The following is a 24,024-nucleotide window of genomic DNA, read 5'->3' on the forward strand; positions in this document are numbered from 1 at the left end:
CCCGTCCCCCTCGTCTCCCCCACCTCAGGGTTAAACAGGGATAGCGTTACACAATGCAGCACAGGGCTGAGTGTGTCGGCGGGGAATAAACAGGGAAGGGAAGCCCTCGCCTCCTCCAAGTAGTAAACCTGCTGTGCAATATTCATGATCCCCCCCCACACATCTGCCTCCCCCTTTCTCTCCTGCACACATCTGCCTCCCCCTTTCTCTCCTGCACACATCTGCCTCCCCCTTTCTCTCCTGCACACATCTGACTCCCCCTTTCTCTCCTGCATACATCTGACTCCCCCTTTCTCTCCTGCACACATCTGCCTCCCCCTTTCTCTCCTGCACACATCTGACTCCCCCTTTATCTCCTCCTTCCTCTTTCTCTCCTGCACACATCTGCCTCACCCTTTCTCTCCTGCACACATCTGCCTCCCCCTTTCTCTCCTGCACACATCTGCCTCCCCCTTTCTCTCCTGCACACATCTGCCTCCCCCTTTCTCTCCTGCACACATCTGACTCCCCCTTTCTCTCCTGCTCACTTCTGCCTCTCCCTTTCTCTCCTGCACACATCTGCCTCCCCCTTTCTCTCCTGCACACATCTGCCTCACCCTTTCTCTCCTCCACACATCTGCCACACCCTTTCTCCCCTCCAAACATCTGCCTCCCCCTTTCTCTCCTGCACACATCTGCCTCCTCCTTTCTCTCCTTCACACATCTGCCTCCCGCTTTATCTCTTCCACACATCTGCCACACCCTTTCTCTCCTCCACACATCTGCCTCCCCCTTTCTCTCCTGCACACATCTGCCTCCTCCTTTCTCTCCTTCACACATCTGCCTCCCGCTTTATCTCCTGCACACATCTGCCTCACCCTTTCTCTCCTGCACACATCTGCCTCCCCCTTTCTCTCCTGCACACATCTGCCTTACCCTTTCTCTCCTCCACACATCTGACTCCCCCTTTCTCTCCTGCACACATCTGCCTCCCCCTTTCTCTCCTGCACACATCTGCCTCCCCCTTTCTCTCCTGCACACATCTGCCGCCCCCTTTCTCTCCTGCACACATCTGACTCACCCTCTCTCCTGCACACATCTGACTCACCCTTTCTCTCCTGCACACATCTGCCTCCCCCTTTCTCTCCTGCACACATCTGACTCCCCTTTCTCTCCTGCACACATCTGCCTCCCCCTTTCTCTCCTGCACACATCTGACTCCCCCTTTCTCTCCTGCACACATCTGACTCCCCCTTTATCTCCTCCTTCCTCTTTCTCTCCTCCACACATCTGCCTCACCCTTTCTCTCCTTCACACATCTGCCTCACCCTTTCTATCCTCCACACATCTGCCTCACCCTTTTTCTCCTCCTTCCCCTTTCTCTCCTCCACACATCTGCCTCACCCTTTTTCTCCTCCTTCCCCCTTCTCTCCTCCACACATCTGCCTCACCCTTTCTCTCCTGCACACATCTGCCTCCCCCTTTCCCTCCTGCACACATCTACCTCCCCCTTTCCCTCCTGCACACATCTGACTCCCCCTTTCTCTCCTGCACACATCTGCCTCCCCCTTTCTCTCCTGCACATATCTGACTCCCCCTTTCCCTCCTGCACACATCTGACTCCCCCTTTCTCTCCTGCACACATCTGACTCCCCCTTTCTCTCCTGCACACATCTGACCCCCCCTTTCTCTCCTGCACACATCTGCCTCCCCCTTTCTCTCCTGCACACATCTGACTCCCCCTTTCTCTCCTGCACACATCTGACTCACCCTCTCTCCTGCACACATCTGACTCACCCTTTCTCTCCTGCACACATCTGCCTCCCCCTTTCTCTCCTGCACACATCTGACTCCCCTTTCTCTCCTGCACACATCTGCCTCCCCCTTTCTCTCCTGCACACATCTGACTCCCCCTTTCTCTCCTGCACACATCTGACTCCCCCTTTATCTCCTCCTTCCTCTTTCTCTCCTCCACACATCTGCCTCACCCTTTCTCTCCTTCACACATCTGCCTCACCTTTTCTCTCCTCCACACATCTGCCTCACCCTTTTTCTCCTCCTTCCCCTTTCTCTTCTCCACACATCTGCCTCCTTCCACCTCTTCTCCTTTTTCTTTACTCTCCTTAAATCCATCGCTCCTCTTGATTAGAGGAATTACAGCGACAGCAGATTAACAGATGGATTGTAGATACGTTTCCACAGCTCTGGTCCTCTAACTTCTAACCTTGTGAAATATATGAAATGATAAATAACAAATAATCTTATTTAGTAGGACCTCCAATAACAACAAGTCGTGTTTGTGGGTCAAGTGTGTGAGCAGGCGTTTGAGTGCAAGAGGACGGAAGCCGACTCTTCTCATGACGTCACCTCGCCGCTGCCTCTGAACTCACATCTCATGCATTCAACGTCTTTGCTCCTTCGCCTCCTCTCACCGGCTGCCGTTGGCCGTTTGTCTCCGTCCCTCGTCTCCGTCTGTCTCAAAGTCTGCTAATCTTTCTGCTCTCTCACTCTGTCTGTGTACAGATGTTTATACACTGTGACAGCTTGATCACAATATTTACTGCTGAACCATCAGTTCACCAAACCCATCGTAAGTGTGTGTCCACGTTCTCCCGCCTCAAATACAATGTTGTCTTGGGTCTCTGATCTTTGAAAATATTTGTATTATTTATTTTCTCATATTTTCCTTCATCAGTAGCAGTTGTATACATTTTTGTTGGTTAAAAAACTTGGAATGTTCTCTGTTTTAAACTCTCTACTCTTCTACCATTTCTGGTCAAAGACTTGAAGATATAAGTTTATATTAGTTGTGCATATACATCAAGTTCTAAGTGGACAATGTGTTAGAGTATAAAAGAAGATTATATTCATTTAAATTACATTAAAAAGCAGCATGTACAGATATACGTTGTCTGATAGGTGGGGAGAAGCGACCGATGTCTGATGTTCAGTGGCGTCCTGGAGGTGCTTTGATGCCACATGCATGTTCATTTCCCCCACAGAGCGTAAACACACTGTAAAAGTCACTTCCTGGTCCACAAAACACATGTGCCGTCTTTGGGACGAGGCGTCCTCCCTCTCTTCTTCTTCTCTCTCTTCTGTGCGCTCTCGTACCATTAACGCCTGCACAAACAAAAAAATGAAGTCCGAGTCCCCGCCGACCCAGACACAGGACACAGGACACAGGACATCTGCACAGTGGTACTTCTCTTATCTGTTTAATATTGTTCATTTTTGCTTGTGTATTGGTATCTTATTTTATAGTTTTCTTTTCACATTGCTGTATGTGTAACATACGTGGCAAAGAACGGCTTCTGATTCTGAACGTTGATGAACTGAGTTCTGTCAAAAACAAGAGAGAACGCGACTTTGAGGCACTTCCGGCCTCCTTGTGACTGCGTGTGAAGACTCATTAGATATGAGCGCTCGTTACCAAACTAAATTCAACGCGATGCATCGTGTATCCCGCTCGTGCTCTTTGTTTACGGCTTCGCCAAACACAGCGGCGTTGGCGTGAGCCGGTACGAAGCGGAGGCGGAGAGGCACTAACGGCCAACACGCTAATTAGATCTCACAGTTCCAGCGCTCAGAGGATTACTTCTGATCTACAGGAGCCACTTGAGCTCAGTTTGCTGCTCTGTGACTCAGAGGCGAAAGGGTATCAACCTTTTTTAGGATTTTGCGCCGTTTGTATGCAGAGTGAAACCAAAAAGACGGCCGATCTAAACAGGTGTTTGTTTGTTTGTTTGTCTGATTTTGGTGTAAAATGTGGAGGCCGGTGAAGGAATCCTCTGTGTCAGGACAGAGGACACAGAGGAAACATGGAAAAACAGACGCTTGATCTCGGCCCGAAGAAGAAGAGCCGTACGTGATGCAGAGGAGACCTGGAGCAGGACGCCGCGCTCCCGTCTTCCACTGTCTGTCAATCAACCGACCTACGTAACCAGATTGGATGTGGGGCGGCGGTCGTCCGTTGGGTGAGTTGTCCGTTTGAAGCAGTAACGCGTGCGGTTAGAAGCTACACGCTGCTCACATGCAAAGCTTCTGTGGCATCGATGCTCACACATGAACATTAAACACGCCGGGATTTTCATGCTACGGCAAAACTGTCGTGATAATGCAGCTTTTACTGTGAATGAGTGGGTGAGGACGAATGGAGGCGGAGGGGGAGGAGGGGGAGGAAGGGAGTGAGGGACAATGAGAGGTCACTCACCCGTCTGTGTCCTGGAAGTTGACATTCACTTTCTTTGCCGAGCCGAGGAGCTCTGAGACACAGAGAAGGTGGAACATTAGTTCATTTTGTAGCATGTGGGTCATCGCAAAGGCCTCACAGACACAACTGTTATATTTCATGTTTGTGTTGAAAAAAAGGAAATTGTGCTGTTGATGCCATTTTTATTCAACCTTGTAACAACAAAAAACTTTCTTACTTTTACTTATTCTTCTTTAGAATTCACATTCAAAAGACAAAAGATGAATCCTAATGTTTATCACGATTTTTATGAAATGGTCTTTTTGGCAACAATGTTTTTTTAAAAGTTGTGTGTGCGGGACAAGTTATCACATTAATATACGATATTATAATATACAAGGAAATCTCTACGGTCAGCGATGACGTCACTGATTTCGGGGATGGCGTCGCTCACGATCCGACGCTGCTCATCGGACAAACGACTCAGCCAATCAGCACCTGCACGCCGCTTACGCCACAGTAACGTATCTACAGGGGGAGGGAGTCCAAGCACAACCTCCTTCACCCCCTTTTCTTCATCTTCTGCCTCCCTGATGTCCGTTAACATGCAGCCAAGATGAGTCTGTGCTCTCTTTTTCTTCCCCCTCTCTTACCCTTTCTACACACACACACACACACACACACACACACACGCACACACACGCACACACACACACACGCACACACACGCACACACACACACCCACCCTCTCCAGGGTGCAGGAAACAGGACAGTCCCTCCATTGTGGAGAGAGAGCTCCCAGCGCCACTGGGCGAGGAACATTGATTTCCTAACAGGCTATTTCTGGCTACTAAATGCACACACACACTTACACACACACACACACTCTCTCACACATACTACGGACAAAGAGCATTCAAAGGCCTAATCTACCTGCTACGAGAGGGGCGTAACAGCAGGGAACCTAATGGATGAACACAAAGGTGAGGCCAAGTTGCGTCCGAGGAGAGAAGCACAAAACGCTTCCAAGGGGGTTAGGAAAGGAGATGAGGACGGAAAAGAGGGAGAAAGGGTTTTTATGTGTGTGTGGGTAGAAACACATTCGTCTTTGGTCGCAGTATTCCACGTGTCCAGCAGCCTGGGACTGTCCTGTAGACTCCATGGCGTCATCAGGCCCGTCTGGGTCCTTTACGTTTGCCAAAATGCAGACTTTCAAGCAAATGTTCTAGAATTTGACGACATATCCAACATTAGCTCATTGAGTTGATGGCTGACTCAAAACCTTTACGTAAAAGAGTTCTGATTGATGAATTTGACGGCTACATCCGCGATGTCGTGCTGAGAGACGGATGCTAAAGCTGCGCGGCCGCAGCAGCGTCACCAGGCGATGACTCATGGTTTCCCTTGTAAACGGGAGTTTGATCTCAGGAGAAATTCTGGTTAAAACGTTTTCTCCACCTGACCTCATCCTGCTTCTGCCGCCGCGCTACGGCCACGACGCGGGAGGGAAAAGTGCAGCGGGCGATATGTGGGCGTGTCTGAGCAGTGGCGGCGAACAGCGTGGTGTTGATCGCTCTCAGTAGACCCATCAGGCCCAACACACGGCACACCGGCTAATAAATACCTCCTGTGTGTGTGTGTGTGTGTGTGTGTGTATATATATATATATATATATATATTTTAATGTCCCAACTTAAATAACACCGGTGTAAAGGACATTAATCACAAAAGCTTGTGTAATGTTGGACGGACATCAGGCTGTTGGACTCGCTATCAAAGCATCTGACAGCCCCCATATGTGTCCACAGCCCCCTGCAGCCCGGACGCTGTCTGCGGCCAAAGGGACGCGTTAGAAAACTGAGACTATATGGAAATGTTCTCTAATCTCGTTGTGTGCAAGTCGTGGCGTTGGACAAAGACCTTTGGTACTAAGATGAGCTAAAAAAAATAAAAATTAAAAATGTAACCTAATCAAGTGGGTTAAATGCGCGAGAGAGAAAATATGTATCAAATTCTGCAAATTATCAGAATTTGATACATATTTACATTGTTAAATGTTGCTTCAGGGTTTAACAGAATAACACCAACTGTGCGCTGAAATGTTCCATATATAGTTTTTAAAAGTTTGTTGAATATTATTTGATATGATGAAGATATGACAAACGTAAATTACAGGTAGTTACAAGCAATGAGTAAATATATTAAAATAACCCAAGCTTAATGAAGTTAAATAAAGTTAAGGTAGCTTTAAAGTGTCTTCATCCATTTGAGGATTAGTTATTTCATTGGTTATTATTGTTCCACTATCTCTTACCTCTAATTTACTGACAGGAAGCTGCATGTGTTTCTGGTGCAGTTGCTTTACCTCGTTGAATAACTTGATATTTATAATGTGAGTAAACGCCACCCTCCGCCTTCATGAGGTAAATATCGCTGACGTTGGACGTGTGCCATTAAAGGTCAAAGGTCAGCGAGAGAGTGGAGCGTTTTACTGTAGTGTACACACACACGCAAACCAGGAAAGGTTATAAATATTCATATTCCTGTTATGAGACGGCGGCATTCAAGGTAAAGAGACTTTGCAGTCTGCTGATTCTCTTTCTTCCGTCCTCTATCGCCATGGAGAGGACAAGAGAACCGTGTCCCTGCTCCTCTTTAGCATTTAGTTTAAGGAGGGAAACCGAGGGAAAGGAAACGTTAGCTCGCAGCCTGTTCTCCTTTCTATCAGCACTTCTTTTCCTTCCTCCCTGGCAGAGTGGATGGAAAAAAGTGCTCGCTGAAAGTAGACTTGTCGTCTGGGCCCTGATTGATCTGTCCCCATTACTCCTCTTCTCCCCTCACTTTCTCCGTTCCTCTCCTGCCGTCACTCCCCTCCAGGTCCCCACGTCAGTAAAGTCTCTCTGTGCAATTGCAGGGATTCATGCGACTATGCTGCAATATCAGGTTGACTAATATCCTGCAGAATCAAATCAAGAAAGTTGTAAAACTACAGTCTGGGGACGGCTTTAACTTTTCCTAACTGCTCCACATGCACAAATATATTGGAAAAAGCTGCTTGTTGGACTGATGGTGGACATTTGGAAAATGTGTGAAAAGACCTTTAGCTTCTAACCGCTTTCCTCTTTTGGTTCCCTCTCAGCGGGGCGCGCGGTTGTAGCCAAACGCGGCGAACTCTTCCTGTGCAGCAGCCAAAGGTACGAACGACTGAGGCTGATGGGTAAAACATTCAGCCCTACAAACAGACGTCCCACGGAAGCAAAAGAAAAACCTGGAAGTGTGAGGACCGCAAAGGTCACATGGGGCGGGCCGGAGTGGAGGTGGCCTTGCTCCCTGAGTGGGTTGATCCTTGTTCCGCTTTGGACTTGGTGACCTCCCCCTTTCTCCCTCATTCTGTGACATCAGAAAAAAGCCCCCTCGTCATGGAATGAGGAGAGAGGCTTGGTGCTGTCGTCATATATGGGCAGAGTGGGAGAGAGCGGGAGAGAGGCCAACATCGTCCGCTGCCTGCAAGATGTACGCGCACACAGTAACGCAACTACACACACGTTCACACAAGGTGCTGTATCATGGACATGGACACACACGTGACAGCCAAAGCAAATACACAAGCACTGCTGTTATTTGTGAAGCACATAACTCTGATGTCCCAGTATAAATAATCACTGCTGATTGGTGTGTGTGTGTGTGTGTGTGTGTGTGTGTGTGTGTGTGTGTGTGTGTGTGTGTGTGAGTGTGTCGGCATGGTAACCGTGGAGCTCTTTGATCCTCGTTGACCCTCCCTGCTTCCTTTTTCCAGCAGGTAGAACACCGCACACACACACACACACACACACACACACGCCATTGGCTCACCGCTCACACACACACGCACACACACACACACACACGCACACGCACACACACACACGCACACACACACGCCATTCGCTCACCGCTCACACACACACACGCACACACACACACGCACACGCACACGCCATTCGCTCACCGCTCACACACACAGACACACACACACACACGCACACACACACGCCATTCGCTCACCGCTCACACACACAGACACACACACACACACACACACACACGCACACACACACACGCCATTCGCTCACCGCTCACACACACACTCACACACACACACACACACACACGCACACACACATGCACACCATTCGCTCACCGTTCACACACACACACGGAATTCGCTCACACACACACACGCGCACACACTCACACGCACACACACACGCACACGCGCACACACACACCATTCGCTCACCGTTCACACACACACACGGAATTCGCTCACACACACAAGCGCACACACACACACACACACACACACACACGCAGCCACAGGAGCTGATCGGTGCTGAGTTTGCGTGTTTGTTCCACATCTGCTGCTGTTTTTCCATCCAGAAATGGATGCTCAGATTGAAACGGGTCATTATGCTCAGCACACGTATGTTCTCAGCATAACATGGAGGTATGATAGGACTGACTTCATGCTTTAGTGAAAACACGCCACTGGTGTCGCTGGAACCCACTGGGCTTCACTCGTCTGCCTCAGCAGAATGAGTAGGAGCATCTGGCTAAAACAAAGCGGAATCTCACATCTGAAACTAAGGGTTTATTTATTTGGCCAAACTACACCTGCTGGAACCGTCTTAGTTTTAAACGTAAGGAGAAGTGTAATCACTCGCACAGACATTTTGTGAGTTTATATTGTGTATATTGAACTTATAGCTTGAACTCGTCAATAAGATTGATTATGGGGTCATTTGTCCCGCCCTCGTCAGGCCCAGCATTTACACGCCCACGCAGCCGTGTGAAGATATCTGCTGCGTGGGTCCACGATGGCTGTGTGTGCAACATCGGCATGAGATACAGTAAAATGATAATGATATTATGGTCTATATACAGTAATAGTGTCTTATGTGCTCTGCCTGCAGATGCCACACACATACACACACACACACACACACACAGAATCACACACCGATGGATGCCGCAGCAGGACTCTGGGAAAATACTGATTTCATCATGTTGCTGCAACCCCTCAGCCTGCAGCCGAACCGATTCCCCGCCTACACGCGGCTACGGAGCACTGGGCTGCACAGAGGCGGTTGCCAGGCAACAAGCATCCTCTGGCTCCGTCCATACATGAAGACGTGTTCTTCACATGATTCAGAATCACGCACACACACACACACACACACACACACACACACACACACAGACGTTCTCGTTGGCGTAATGAGCGCGGTGACAGCGTGAGTGTATTTCCAGACGGAGTGAGACGGAGACTCCTCTGCTCAGACATTCAGCCCCATGCAGCAAAGTAGCTACGGCTCATTACCACAGTTAACTCATTAATTACTGTAAGTACAGGCTCGCTCTGTCACTCCTCGCCGTCGCCTCGTGTGGGATGCGGGTGGCAAACGCACTAATTGTGTGAATCAAAGCAAAGCCAAAAGGGAGCCATTAAAACAGAAGGGGCGCAGTGCAGCTAGAAGCGCGGTCAGAAAAAAGCCTCCCACGCTGCGGATAAACAGCAGCTTCCACGTTGGAAGCGGCCGAGGTACGATGCCAGCGGCGTGGAGCAGGATGTGGGGAACAAGTGGTCCTTGATTGAGGTTTGGGTTCTACCTCTTTGAGGACTAGTTGTCGTTAAGTGACGCAGCACCGAAGACCCCCAGTGATGAGCTAATAACGCAGCCCTGCGTACACTACTATATGAAACAAAGCATCACACGTTTGAAGTAATTCATGTGATACAGTTCAAATGGACTGTGGCCTTTGCGGGGGACAAAGATCAGTCCTTCCTCCACGTAGACCCCTGAAGTACACGTTTCAGTGCAGCTCTTTCTTAACGATTGAACGACAGATATTAGAACTCGATTAGACTAAAATAGATCAGACTGATGCATAATCTCTCTCTCTCTCCCTCGCTGCCTAATTGACCCCCTGGACCATCGCCGCGAGACGCTTTCATTGATTCGTTGACAGCTGCACTACAGGAGCGAGCAACAGCCAACGGTCGCACACCGGACGGCGTCACGCGGCGCACGCACACAGAGACGCCTGATGCAGCCCTGAATGCTTGGAACAACGTGCATTAACACACACACGTTACCCGGCGCTGCTGAATTCATTTACTATAAATACACACATACACGTCATATCCGTGCTAACTCTCCAAACACACACACACACACACACACACTTCACCCTTAAGCACATACTTGTGATACTGGAGCATCTGTTTCTGGAGCCTTTGCCCGAGGAGGGAAGAGGAGTGTGTGTGTGTGTGTGTGTGTGTGTGTGTGTGTGTGTGTGTGTGTGTGTGCGTGTGTGTGTGTGTGTGTGACAGACTCCCCCATGAAACAAACAGCTGCCCAAACGTTCCTTTTACCTCAACAACTGGCTTCCCCTTCAACATGGACCATCTTTTCGCTTGGATTTCCCTCCTCATCCTCTGCTCCCTGCAGACCTTTCCCCTCTTTCTCCCCTCATTGGCCTTCAAAAGCTGAGGAAGAGGCATTGAACTACTTGTATTGCCACATGTGTCCCGTTAGCCTCAGTTTGGGAGTTTACAGGAAACATACAGCTTGTGTTCGGCAGAGCTTTCACTCTCTTTCACTCTCTTTAGATAAAAAACTGTGTTTGACCCATGACCCATTTGACCCGGTGCGGATCATCATCACACACGATGAGCGGAGATGTTTGACAATTTTTCCAGTGAGCCTGGTCACGTTTGTGCTGCAGTCTGTTGCTTTCAAGTCACAGCAGAACTTTTCTGCTCCGTTTTCTGGTGAGACAGTCTGCAGGATCAGTATGAATGTGCACAAGTGTGTTTCTGTTTGTGTGTACAAGGGTTGGCAAAGTGCACAGGACCGGATGACAAGTGATGATTAGTTCCGATCCATATTTGCTCAGCTGCACACACACACACACACACACACACACGGCGCTGGCAGGTAAACAGGAAGTGGGGTGATTGAATTAGTGAGGAGAGACGGTCCAAACGGATGCATGTCCACGTGAGAGAGGACAGAGACTGAGAGAGAGGCAAAGTGAAAAAACAAGATGGGGACAGGAAGTGCAGATACAGGACGTGATCGATGCGAGCGGCCATCAGTACCATCCCTCTTTAACAATATTATGAGCCCACTTATGATGAATACACAATGCAAAAGATGTCATTAGTCTTTTCTTAATGCATTCATCGGTATATCGTAGCGCCCTATCAGACATTGTGTCCGTACGCTGGTAAATGACGATGTGCCAATAAACCTAAATGTAATAAACCAAAAGGGAGACTTTGAGGGGGCGGGGCTTTTAATCTATGATTGCTAATTGGCGGTTTGCTAAACCTCTCGCCCGACCAGTGATTGTCTAATCGTAGTTTAGCAGCTGTAATGAGGCACCGCGGGTCTGTTAAGCCTCGGATCTCTGAAGTGTACAGTGCTCAGACATCGTTACGCTGCCAAAGCATCGGATAATCTCCACTGGAAGGTAAAACAAACACATGTTGTGCACCGTCGAGCTGATTTAATGACAAGTTTTACAGTGAAGTATAATGTTATTTTATGTCATAGGTTTGAAAATCACTTAATAATAACTATAACTATAATAAACAAGATATAATCTTTTTACAGAAGGTTCAACACAGTTACATTTTTAAATCTATAATTGTTTATGTGTTCTAATCTCATTTAATATACCTTCCCATCTAGTATTTAAACCATGTTATTATTTCATTTCACTTCTTATTTGAGAATTACAAGAACACGTCCTAGTTTGGCCTCGTATCGCAATACGTATCGCGTGTGTACTTAACTCGCATGGTCCCGGTCAGGAACATTATACCACACAGTATTTCATCGCACTTTGTTTAGACATTCGTTTATATTGCGTGTTCTTGCGCTCTCCGATGTCAGCCGGTGAAGCATGTGGTATGAGGAGCGGTGTGTAGTGCAACACTTTGGGCTCTTACCAGGACTCTCAGTTTATTTCCATTATACGCCGCTATTTATACACACGGTGAAACTCTAACCCCTGCTTTGAGCGCACACTCACTCACACACACTCCGTTTACCAAAGGAGGCTGTCTCCATGGATACAAGAGTGGTCCATGATTGAACTTCCGCTGAAACAACGCTCGTTATCTAACCAACATTGTTTTTTTTCTGAAAAAGGACGGCCCCCGTGCGATCAGGGTGGGCAACGCCCCCCCGGTCTCTCCCTCCGGGACACAGAGACCAGCAGAGACCAGCTGCCTGAGAGGTCAAACCTGGCCTCTCGTTGACCTCGCTGTGTTGGGACTAAGCCACAGCTACTGGGAACAAACATTATTGATAGATTTTGTCCATTGAAGATCTTCTAAAGGATTGTGTTGTCCTCAGTATATTCACGCCTCTGATTGTGTACATTCTGGTCGCTTTTTTACTTTCTTATGTAACTTATAATTGACCCTTTGCTGCCACGTCGAGCTCTCAGAGCTTCCATGGAGTGTAACAAACATCAACTCCTTGTTTATTCTGTAACGAAAGCTAAGAGTCTCCTGGCATTCAAAGCACACAGGCTGGCGTACCGCAGTACTCAGCTGCCCGGTCAAACCATGTCAAACGGATTCCGCAGTGAAAACAGGTTAAAAAGATAAAGACAGCAGCTGAGGCTACAGCTTTAAGGTGAACCACCGAGTCACCCTGCGATCCAGACAGAAGATGGCGAAAAGTAGAAAAACCCTGTTCCTGTAAAGCTGGTGGGGAGTAGAGTTTGGATCCATTCACTGTATCTTCCTAAACTAGCGTTCCGTGCAAAAGCTATGATGTGCTAATGTTATCTCTGTGATTTCACGTTTTCTCGATCACACAGCATTCGGCGTTTTTCTAAACAACCGTGTTGCCGTCACCGGAACAATCAGCGTGATGAGATGTCCCGCACGCACAAAAGGACACCGGGGCCATGTCCCTCTCATCAGGATTTCTATTAGTGGAGCTGAGCATCAAGCACATCTAAAGCCCTTAAGACTCCCATCTGTTCCCGGCTGATATTATACTGCTTCATCAACACAATCTGTATCAAGCTCTTCCACAGGGCAGGTTGACTTGTCTACAGCACATGATTGAGGGACAGTCTCCTCAAGCGAGCACCAAACTATATGGAAGAATATACAAAGAAATGTGTTGTATGTATTGATCATCACTGGTCATAAGGGGGGGGCACCGGGAGCATTACGACTGCCACAGTCAGAGGTACACAGGCACTCTATGGTTGCCTAGCAACAGCCTCCTCATTCGCTATCAAGGTTATCTCCCTGATGGCTCACACGTTTGTCAGAGACGCACACAGACACACACACACGCAGGTTTGAATGTGATGCACGTTCGAGCATCTGTTCTGCTTCTCGTTACCAATCCTTATTATGAGCATAAAATATATGCGATCGACCTAAATACAATATCTAGACACAGGTTACAAGAGACAATAATCTAATGTGAATACAAATTTACATTAAATGACTTGATTTACAAATAGTGTTTCCTCTCATTTACATGACACCAGACTCAAGTTGTTGGTCCAGAACTGGTGCCATCTAGTTTTATTTTTTGCTTCTGTGCACTTTTGCTTACATTGTCCCTACCAACCATCAGGGGTCACCTCTGTAGAAGTCTATGAGAAGATTCACTCTACTTCTCACTGGATTTATTCCCTCAGTAACCATGTTTTTATGGTCTCAATCGCTAGTTTCAAGTCTTCTTGAATACAACGTGATTTTCATTTAGCAAATGATGGTCCCTTGAGAGCAGGGGTGTCAAACAGATGGCCCGCGGGCCGAATCCGGCCCGCCAGGGGGGGTCCAGTGCGGCCCGCTGGATGACTTTGCTAAGTGTAAAAATTACAGAAAGACATCAATAGCCTTTCTATAAAAGTAGCTGCTATTCCTAAAAGGTCCACTGGGGGTCGCATTCTGTGAGTGAGAACATCGGGATCGTTCCTCCAGGCAGCAGCGCCCACTCGAAAAAATGATGCACAACCCCGTCGACCAGAACATCACCGATGTTTTTACTGGTCCGGCCCGCGTGACATCAAAGTGGACAGTATAACTACGTAAAATGAGTTTGACATGGTCTGTTTGACACGCTTTAGAGTCAAACAGACCATCAATCAGGGGATGCTTGGAGGCGGGCCTACTGTGATTGACAGCAGCTTCTTCTGGAGCCGTGCGGCATCACTACGTCAAAGATTATTATTTTCCCTCACGTTAAACATTTATATGAGCATTGGTACAGCTGGACGTCATTTTTACTGTGGCAATGTTTGGTTGCAAAAAGCCTTGATGGCGCCCAACCCCGGCGCCGTGTTAAAGCGTCAAAAACGTATTACACTTTCCACCTGGGAAACGGAAGACAAAAACAAGGGCTTAGTTTAGTCTTTTTCCGCCCCCTTGCCCCCCCCCCCAACATTCCAGTCTCATTGCCTTTTGACATCTGAGCTTGTTCGCCCGGAGCAACGCTTAACACAACGACGTCCAAGACGCGGACGCCACTTCCAATCCCCGTTCGCGTAACGTGCGGTGACATCGAGGCGGCGACCGCGCAGACAGGCGGGAAAAAAAGAGACTTCCAGAAGACCGTGATAGACCCTGGAGAGTCACATGGGTGGGTAATCAATAGAGGCCATGTGTCTGCTGTAAAAGGATCCCTCAGCGTTTCCAGCGCTCCCCGATCCTCCAACAGTCTCGCTGTCTTCATTATTTTGTCTCATTATCTTTTCAACCCAACTTGGTTGTCTTTGAATGGCTCCTACTTGCCAACTTTTCGTTGGGCAAATCCGAACGTCCATGAACAATCTTTGGCCCCCCGGTGTGATTTTACAAAACATAAAACACTTAATTACTAATCTGATATGTACACGAACACTGACCTCGATTCAACCGAATCATCTCAGCATTAGAATCACAACTAGTGTTGGATGATACTTGAAATGAGAACCAAATGTATGCCAGCCTCTTAATTCTGGGCATTAGCAGAGGTAGGGATGGGGGAGGGTTTCTCTAACCCCAAATCCAAACTTTGTGTGTAAGATAGTTGCATAATTGAGAGTAGATCTGGGCCAGTGGGTTCCAACCCGGCCAGAAAAGGATTGCTGATCCTGCATTCTTGAATTCATTCATGAGATGAGAGTCTTTCTGCTAAGACAGGACTCCTGTTCTCAGACACCTGATATATCGTGGTCCATATCTCGGGTCTACGAGCCTGTGAAGCCTCTATTTCTTAATCTCCATGGAACGGCAAAGTATTTGAATGTTCCTTTTAGAAAGGTTTTCTATATTTTTACAGCTGGATTGAAAAAGTACTGATGTTACTAACAATACCAGACTTAAAGCGACACCGACACAATGGAGTACTACCGTAGGTACTGATCAGGTGATCAGTACTAGTGTACTCGTTGTTCTTTTTGCTCCTGTAGCATTTTACGCTCGCCGTCCTAGATATTAGCTGTAATGTAGATGTCCTGCCTCTCTGTGGAAACACAGACACGGCTAGAAGTCAAAATGCGATAACAACATAAATCATACACAAAGATAAAACAAAAGTTTAATTTTTTTGATAAATCAAAATGGAAAACAATTTAATGTATATATCCAAGACTTTTCGTGCTCACCTGTAAGGAATATTATAATACGGGTCGATGAAATCCAGCGTTCTGATTGGTTGAGAGTGAGTCACGAGGGTACATTATTGGGCGATAATGTCCAGTACCTGTTCACATTAACCCGAGCGTTCCATATCACTCTGCACTCATAGTAACAAGTTAGATGTTGCGCGACATTTTAGCTCTTAGCTCGGTGGCGATCGCCGAAAAAAAACGGAAATCCCACAAATGATCGACTTCAGGCAGTGCGAGCTTTCACAACCGGACAATTAAGGTGGACGTCATGAGCGATGTGAATGAATGAGATGCTGCGGGACTGGACGCTGTTTACGTGCTCGTACAGGGGCTGTTTTTTCTCTGGACCACTGAAATGAGATACACAACGTTTGGTCGCTCCAACTATTTTGGGCTGAAAGGCAGCTATTTACTTACTATTTATAATTTCGCTGTTACCGTATTATAAAAGCAATAAGGTACTTGAGGCAGTACTTTAGCTTCAATAATGTAACAGTTGGAGGGTTTCCGCATGTCGGGCCTTACAACGCCCGACCTGTTACATTATTGGAGGATAAACAGCCTCTCGTACCTCGGTGCTTTAATAAAATATTTCTACAAGCTCGACATACAGCCTCTCCTGTCCTATCTGCGTTTGTTGGAACTGAGACAATAAAATACTTCTAAGCTTTGTTTCGGCTGCTTTTTCATTGGTCCGCCATGATGTGTTCAATGACTTCTGCATCTGGTTCTGACGAACAAAAGGAAAAGACCCGCGTGAGAGTGGAATGTATCGACACCCTAAGAAAGCCACGGCGTCCAGCTCTAAGAATAGAAAGGCCTTTGGGGCCGCTGTGCAACACAGCTATTGTCACCCACGGCGCTCACGGAGCGTGATGCCTGACCCGCAACACTCGTCTGCTGCTCGGGTAAAAGCCATCACAGGCGTAAGCTGGTGGTTGAAAACACAAACGCTGCCTTGCAAGGGCTCACGTATCAGCAAACGGGATAAATTCAAGGCTAACCGAAATCACTGCTGGCAATGCTCGTTAGCAAATAGTCGCGTTATCTAACGGGTGGAGTGCGATGCTGAAGCCCCGCTAGCGGCAGCGCCGGTCAGCAGACGATGGTCCTGAAGGCAACAGTCACTGCCATTCAGCCCCAGCGGGACATGGACCTGTATTCCAAATTTGATGGCAAAATTAGATATTTTAGTACGGACCAAAGTAGCGTGGATGAAAATAGCTTAATGCAGAATTAAATCAGTTGCCTTTGGAGTTTGATGCGGTTTAGAGGGGCACACAGAGGAATATCTCTTCCAAGATCAAATTCATGTTTTAGTGGAACATAATGAGTCAGGAAGTGATGTTGTTGTTTAGCATTTCTGAGCGTGAAATAACACAAAACTAAACTCACCGAGGACGTTAGGAGACGGGTGTCAAACACTAACAAATATGGTGGTATCTAATTGCAGGGATTCTCCGAATTTCTCTGTGTTTGAATGTAAACTGGAAAGTTGCCGGCGGAGGAAACATGTGATTCCCTCTTTTCTCTTTACTGCCTGCGCTGTTTAACATCAGCGGCCATAAAACTACCAGGGACGTGTTCTTAACCCGAACCAACAAGGGGTCAAATGCTGCCCCTGGTTTCTCCCCGCAGAGGGAAGAGCAGAGCGATGAACCTCCTGCTGTGTATGTGAGCAGAGGGTTACGTGGTGTTGATCTTAATAATATTCGCAGCGTCAAGGGCCACAAAAAGTCATATGCAGATGCATACGTGTGACGCAAAGCTTCGTGCACGCACAGACGTTTGAAGATATGAATTAGTGGAACTTAAAAAGGAGAAAACGCTTTTGACCAAAATTTGAAAATCTCCCTCTGCTCATTTCAGGCACATTGAAGACGGTCCCGTTAATACGGCGAGGAGTAAGGAAAGATAGAGGACCAACCTGGCTGAATGTCTCAGGTGTCCTCAGTACTCCGTAGATCATGACCGTGCTCTGCTCTCATATTCCACAGAGCCTCTTTTTGATATTCAAACAAACGGTGCAGAGGAGGCTCATAAGGAGTTGAAGGTGACCGATTCTGGGTTTTGGGGGGTTTTTTTATGGCTGAGCTGAACGGGAGAATATGTGGTTTAAACAGATTGCCAATGCTGCATGTAATCTGCTTTGTTTTATGCGCAGTGAGCACCGCACCAGAAAAAAAATGGCTTTCTAAATCCTACATTGCTAATCGGTCATATGGTCCCTTATCGGTAGTTAGGCTCCGGGTGCTCTGATTCATTTGGCATCCATTTAACGCAGGATTCATAATTTAGTTTGAGTGGAAAGTCTTTTGGAGTCTGCATGTTCTCCCCGTGTCTGCGTGGGTTCTCTCCGGGTTCTCCGGCTTCCTCCCACAGTCCAAAGACGTGCTCTGGGGATCAGGTTGACTGGTGACTAAATTGCCCGTAGGTGTGTGGATGGTTGTCTCTGTGTAGCCCTGCGATTGGCTGGCGACCTTGTGAGCAGGATGAGCGGTTTGCAGATGGATGGATGGATGAAAACCCTTTTCCCCCTCGTGTTCTTACCAAGCTAAGGCAGACGGATCCATGCGAGCAACAGGCCCACCAGCTTCAGAAGGGCCATGTTTTCTTTTTTAATAAGGCTCTGGTTGGTGGAGATGTGAAGAGTTGCATCTCGTAAAGAATCTGATAAAGAGCCTTTAAAGTGTTCATTTTAGACGGGAGGAGGGTGTGGTCAGGCCAGAAGAAACACAGCCGGGTCATTTAGCTCCATGTGTCAATTACCCCGCGACTACACCGAACAGACGACGATGTCATCACACACACACACACACACACACACACACACATGATTCAGACATGAGGCTAACCCACCATCAGAGTTCAGTTTCCACTTTGATCCCCCAAAAGCATCCAAATAACTGTAATTAACAGGCTGATCACACACACACACACACATTAACATCTCCATAAATGTACTCTACAAATGAGGTAGTAAACACACACACACACATTTAAATCACTGCACATTGTGTGTGCCCCTCGCTGGCCTCCTTCATCTCAGGAGCCATATGTTTGTCATTGGGGTGAAGAGGAGGAAGAGGAGGAAGAGGAGAGGTAAAGTACACGCAGTCGAATGAAGGAAAACAAGACCTACAAGCTGAACAACGACGTCTCGAATCAACGCCTGGACCCTGAAACAAGCACGCCGGGCGATAACTAGAAAAATGTGCGTGTTTAATCATCAAGCTTTAAAGAAGCTGGTCGAATAATGTTATTGCCTTTCAAGTCAGCCACGCTTGTTGTTTCCAGCTAAGCTAAGCTAAGCTGAGCTAAGCCAGCAGGACGCTATTCCACTCGTTTTACCATCAGCGTATTTCACAAAATCTTCATGCACTTTTCTGTTTCTGTGATTTTGTTGTTTAAAAACGCTGAACGGCGTGTTTGTGAATCAATGGCGTCATCGTTCCAGTGAGGGAGTCTCAGGGTGGAAGAAGATGAAAAGGAAAAGAGAACAAACGTCAACAGCGCAGAAAAGCAGTCGGTGCGACGAGTAGAGAGCGACCAAAAGAGCGAAGATGATGAGATGGAAAAGAAAAGCTGCGGAGTGGCGTGAAAATAAGAAAGCGGGGTGAGGGGGGGGGGGGGGTGACAAATTCATCACACATGTGGCAGTGATGATGGGCCAGGAATGAGCCAGCTCCGAGGGTGTTTGCACGACGACAACAACAACAACAACACAACTCACCCTCACTCGACCCCCCCCCCCACCTCTCACCCCCACATCATCCATTTCCTTCCGTATATCCATCAGTATATATATATATATCATTTCAATACACCGCTTCTACCCCGATCCTCTTTCTCCTCCCTTACGCTCCCCGGCCCTGCGTTGCATTTCGACAGCGTGGGCTCGGCCTATTGCGGAATACTGCAATCCGCTCGCCGCATTTAGACTGTTGCGAGGAGGAGAGGGGGAGGTGAAACGGAGAGACACGGGGAGGCGGCGCAGAGAGGAAGATGCAGACGCACTGAGAGAGCAAAAGAAAGACAAGAAGAAGATGTAGGACCTTTAACGTAGAGCTCAGTTGGCCTCGGGCCGTTAATGAAGCGGAACAAGGTGTGTGTGTGTGTGTGTGTGTGTGCGTGCAGTGATTTCTCTGGCTTCGTATGGCTGCAGTAAAACTGCCCCTTCGCAATAAAAGGGGAGGGATGGGGGGGGAGAACGGTTGTGTCCCAGTTTTACTTTGACCTCTACCCGTCCCTCGGCTCCCCGATGACACCACACACATGATGAGGAGCTCCAGAAGGCCTCTAGAAGCCTGGGACCGTCAGTGAGCTGTTTCCCCAGCGGCACTCGCCCTCCCTGGGCATGACTCATAATGACCCCCCCCCCCTCCGCCTCCTCCTGTCCTACATGCAGCTCTTTTATCACACCCTCTTCTTCTCTACCGCTATCTTTCCTACATCACCCCCCTCCCTGCTTCTCCTGACCCCCCCTCTCAAACAGAATCTTACCCGCCATCCCTGTTGGCCTGTAAACTCCCATCTCTCGGTTGCATTATCGCCTCCCCCTCTTTGTCATCCTCTTACTCCCCTTCCGAGCAGTGCTGTGTTATCTCACACTTTCAGGCCGAACGTTGGCACACACACACACACACACACACACGCACACACACACACACACACACAAAACAATTCAAACAAGCACTGACTGATGTTTACAAAAATGTGGGGACTTGTGCAAAGGCCATCCCTCTTAGCTACTGATGCTACGCTTTCCGATGTAGCGCTACGTAACCGTGTCACATACGAGCTACCAATTCGCAGATGACCGTCCGTTTCATCATGTTTGTGTATTTCATTCTAGTTAATCCTGTTTAAAGTGTTGCTCTACCTAATGAATGAAGTTTGACTTGACAACAAGAGAAAGGGCTTTCAGGATGGAGACTAACACTAATACAGGCAGTACATTGTCTTACAGAGACAGGGTACCACTCTGGAAATGCTGACTGTTGCATTTGTTTAAGCAGAGAAACGGATCTTGTGTTTTGGGTTTTCTCTCTCCAACACGTGTGAAAGTCTCCTTCATGACCGGTTCTGTTTCAGCTCGCTACAAAATGCGAATGTCGACAGTCGCTGAGCTGCGGTCGGACAATCGATGTGATTGAATCGAGGTGAGAACTATGACAAGTTCCCATTGGCTCACATGGATTGGGGGATATATTCTTTGAGAAGAGTTGTTGTTATCACCTAATGGAATCATCTTTGTTATAGATAAATACAAACATTTCATTGCTGCCCAGTGAACCCGTCCGACCCCTCAGGTTTGTTTTCTTTTCTCATTAACCGCTGTGAGGAGACAAGAGGCGATTATGTAACAGCAAAATAACACCAAGGAATCAAAGAACAACAGTCGACCCAGATATTTGAATACGAAAATAACCTTTTAGGCTGGAAAAAAGGCCTGAAAATAGATACAATATGTTTGCACGTTAGAATGAGCAGAAAACGACGGCGAGCCGGAGAGAGAAGGAGAGAGCAGCAGGAGGTGAACTTAGGAGAGCTTTGATGTGTAAAGGTCACGGATCCTAACGGAGAACACACACACACTCACACACGCACACACACACTCACACACACACACACACACTCAGGAGGTCTATTTCTGTCCAACTGTTGGGAAAAAAGGAGGAGGGAAGACGGGATGGAGGAGGACACGGAAGAATCAAGGCAAGAAAGGACAGTAAATGAGAAGAAAAGCTGTGTTATTTGTCTTGTTGTCCAATGTCTCATTGTCTTATTATCCAATGCGATGCACCACCCACCATGTCAAATGTATATCTAACATACTTTGGCAGTAAATGTTCCTGATGAGAGTTGGCTCGATTTTGACGCTACTGAAGCTTCTTGCTGCACTCAGTAAGTTGACGTCTTTGGGACTATTTTAATCACAGCAAATATAAATGACTAACTCGGGCATTGCGTCTGGCGGCGATGTTTAAAAGCCGCTCTGTCCCGATATGACGTCTCCCTCTCAAAACATGAAGACCTAAAAACAGAAAGCCCAAATTTGGCCAAAGTCTCAAAGAGAAGGAGCTGGTTTCGAAGGGAGGGATGGGCAGACGTTTAGGGCGGGACATGAAGAGTGATGGGGGGAGGAAGAGAGAGCAGGAGAGTTGAGGACATCAGGGAGGTTTAATTGGGGACATACTGGGACTTCTCAGGAGAAAAGGCGTCTGCTTTCATGCCGGCAGCTCTGTTTGTGTTTGGAGACCAATGACACACGGCTTCTGAAAGCAGGAAGACGTAATGGCGTTTACTCCGGCACGGTTAGCCTTTGTTAGCAACACCAGCAGTGACGATGCAAAACATGGATCTTTTTTTGCGGCTGTCCAAGACTAGAAGTTGATCGTGTGTACGGCCAATTTCATGAGACAATCCATTAAGAAAGAGGTGCCAATGAACAGCATGTTATTAAGGCGCAAGCAGCCATTTTCATTTAATTCACCGATGCAGTTGAAACGGCGTTCGCTTGGCACACAGGTGTCAAACTCAAGGCCCAAGGATGACTTTGCTATTGTGAGAATTACAGAAAGACATAAATTGCATTTCTATAAAAGTAGCTGCTGTTCCCAAAGAGTCCACTGGGGGTGGGGGGGGGGGGGGGGGGGGGGGTTGCACTCTGAGTGTACGCGTGCGTCAGACTCCACATCACCTGCCATTGAAGAAAAGAGTCACGCCAGGTCACCACGCGAGAGGCTCGTTGTGTTTGTGCTGTTGTTCCGTTTGGTTACATAATTATTTAATTATTATTAATTGGGGCGAACTGTGCAAGCGGGTGGGGGGGGGGGGGGGTTATGCTAAGCCAGCCCCCCTGGCTTAGCATAAAGTGCGAGTACTCTGCATTAATCACTACATCAAAACAGTCATGTAATATTGTTTAAAGCTTTAGTTGCTTCTCAGCTGTACTTTTCATTGCCGTTGATGAAAGCCCACATTGTATCGGATATCAGTATCAATACGCCTCCACTAGACGGATGAAACCAAAGTGACGAGGACTCGTGTCTGTATGTACAGCAGGTACACATATAGGGATTTACTGTTGAATCTGCAATAACAGCATCTGCAAATTCAAAGGGAAGCAGATGAGAACGCAGGAAGACGTCTTCAAGGAAAATAATTTAAAAAGCTGATAAAACAAAGCGGGGAGCGGGAGGTAATAAGACATGAGAGAGAAGACAAACAGGTCAAGAGTTTGATGTGCTTCTCTGAAATGTTTTAACGACACACCCTCAGTTCTCCCTCTCTCTCCCTCTCTCTCCCTCTCTCTCCCTCTCTCTCCCCGCACACATCAACCACCGAGCAAAGGGATAGATTTACAATCACAGGAAGCCAATCCCACAGACACCGAACCGCCCTGGCCTGAGCCCCTCTCCCCCTCTCTCTCCCCCTCTCTCCCTCTCGCTCATGCAACGGCCATGCAGAGTCAGCACGGCCCCCGAATTTACTACTGTAGTTTAACCCTCTCAGAGTGACTCACATTTGCAGAGCTCTCTCTCGGTGTCTTTGCGATAAGAAACATTCCGGTTGCAGCAAATAAGCCATAAATAAAATATCATCATGCCTTTTTAAATAGAGGTTTCACAGAAACAGCTATTACAGAAGACAAATCGTTGGCTTTCTCGTTAGAATGTTGGCTTGTGGAGAGTAAAGGAAGTCAGTGTGAGTGTGAGAGTGCAGTACGTGATTTTAATAGTTTGGCAAATCAGATTGGTCTGCCTGTGTGTGTGTGTGTGTGTGTGTGTGTGAGTGAGACATGAAGAGAGGCTTTGAGGATTGCAGCCGTGTGCATGTGGTGGAGCTGCACAGAGAACAATGGGCGCATTGTACCTGTTTCTGCAGTCTGCCCCATTCTCTCCAGCACACATCGTTTTCAACATTTGAGACGAGATATTTTCTTCCTTTGGTGGGTTTTCACGAACAACCATGAGTTGTATCCTTCTCCACCTGAGGGGGGAGATCATGCGTTCTGTGTGTGTATGGGAGCATCTGTCCGTCTGTCCTCCACTTATCCCACATACTGCTGGACCCATTAGCCTGATACTCATTTAGTTCTGCATGCTCAGAGACTTTCGTGGTCGGGGTGATTCACGATTATTCTAAAAGCTGTTTTATTATTGGCGGA

The 24,024-nt window shown here is 47.6% G+C and overlaps 1 protein-coding gene across 11 annotated transcripts in view; it reads right to left on the reverse strand.

Annotated features, from left to right (window-relative positions):
* Nucleotides 1-24,024, reverse strand: part of caskin1 (CASK interacting protein 1) — a 62,072-nt gene that overhangs the window by 28,059 nt on the left and 9,989 nt on the right. For all 11 annotated transcript variants that reach the window (XM_078084488.1, XM_078084487.1, XM_078084486.1 and 8 more), the window contains exon 2: nucleotides 4,193-4,244. In XM_078084488.1, coding sequence (XP_077940614.1) covers nucleotides 4,193-4,244 — 52 coding nt within the window. The remainder of the gene's footprint in view (nucleotides 1-4,192; nucleotides 4,245-24,024) is intronic.

The sequence above is a fragment of the Gasterosteus aculeatus genome, chromosome 11, assembly GCF_964276395.1.
Source record: "Gasterosteus aculeatus chromosome 11, fGasAcu3.hap1.1, whole genome shotgun sequence".
Lineage (NCBI taxonomy): Eukaryota > Metazoa > Chordata > Actinopteri > Perciformes > Gasterosteidae > Gasterosteus > Gasterosteus aculeatus.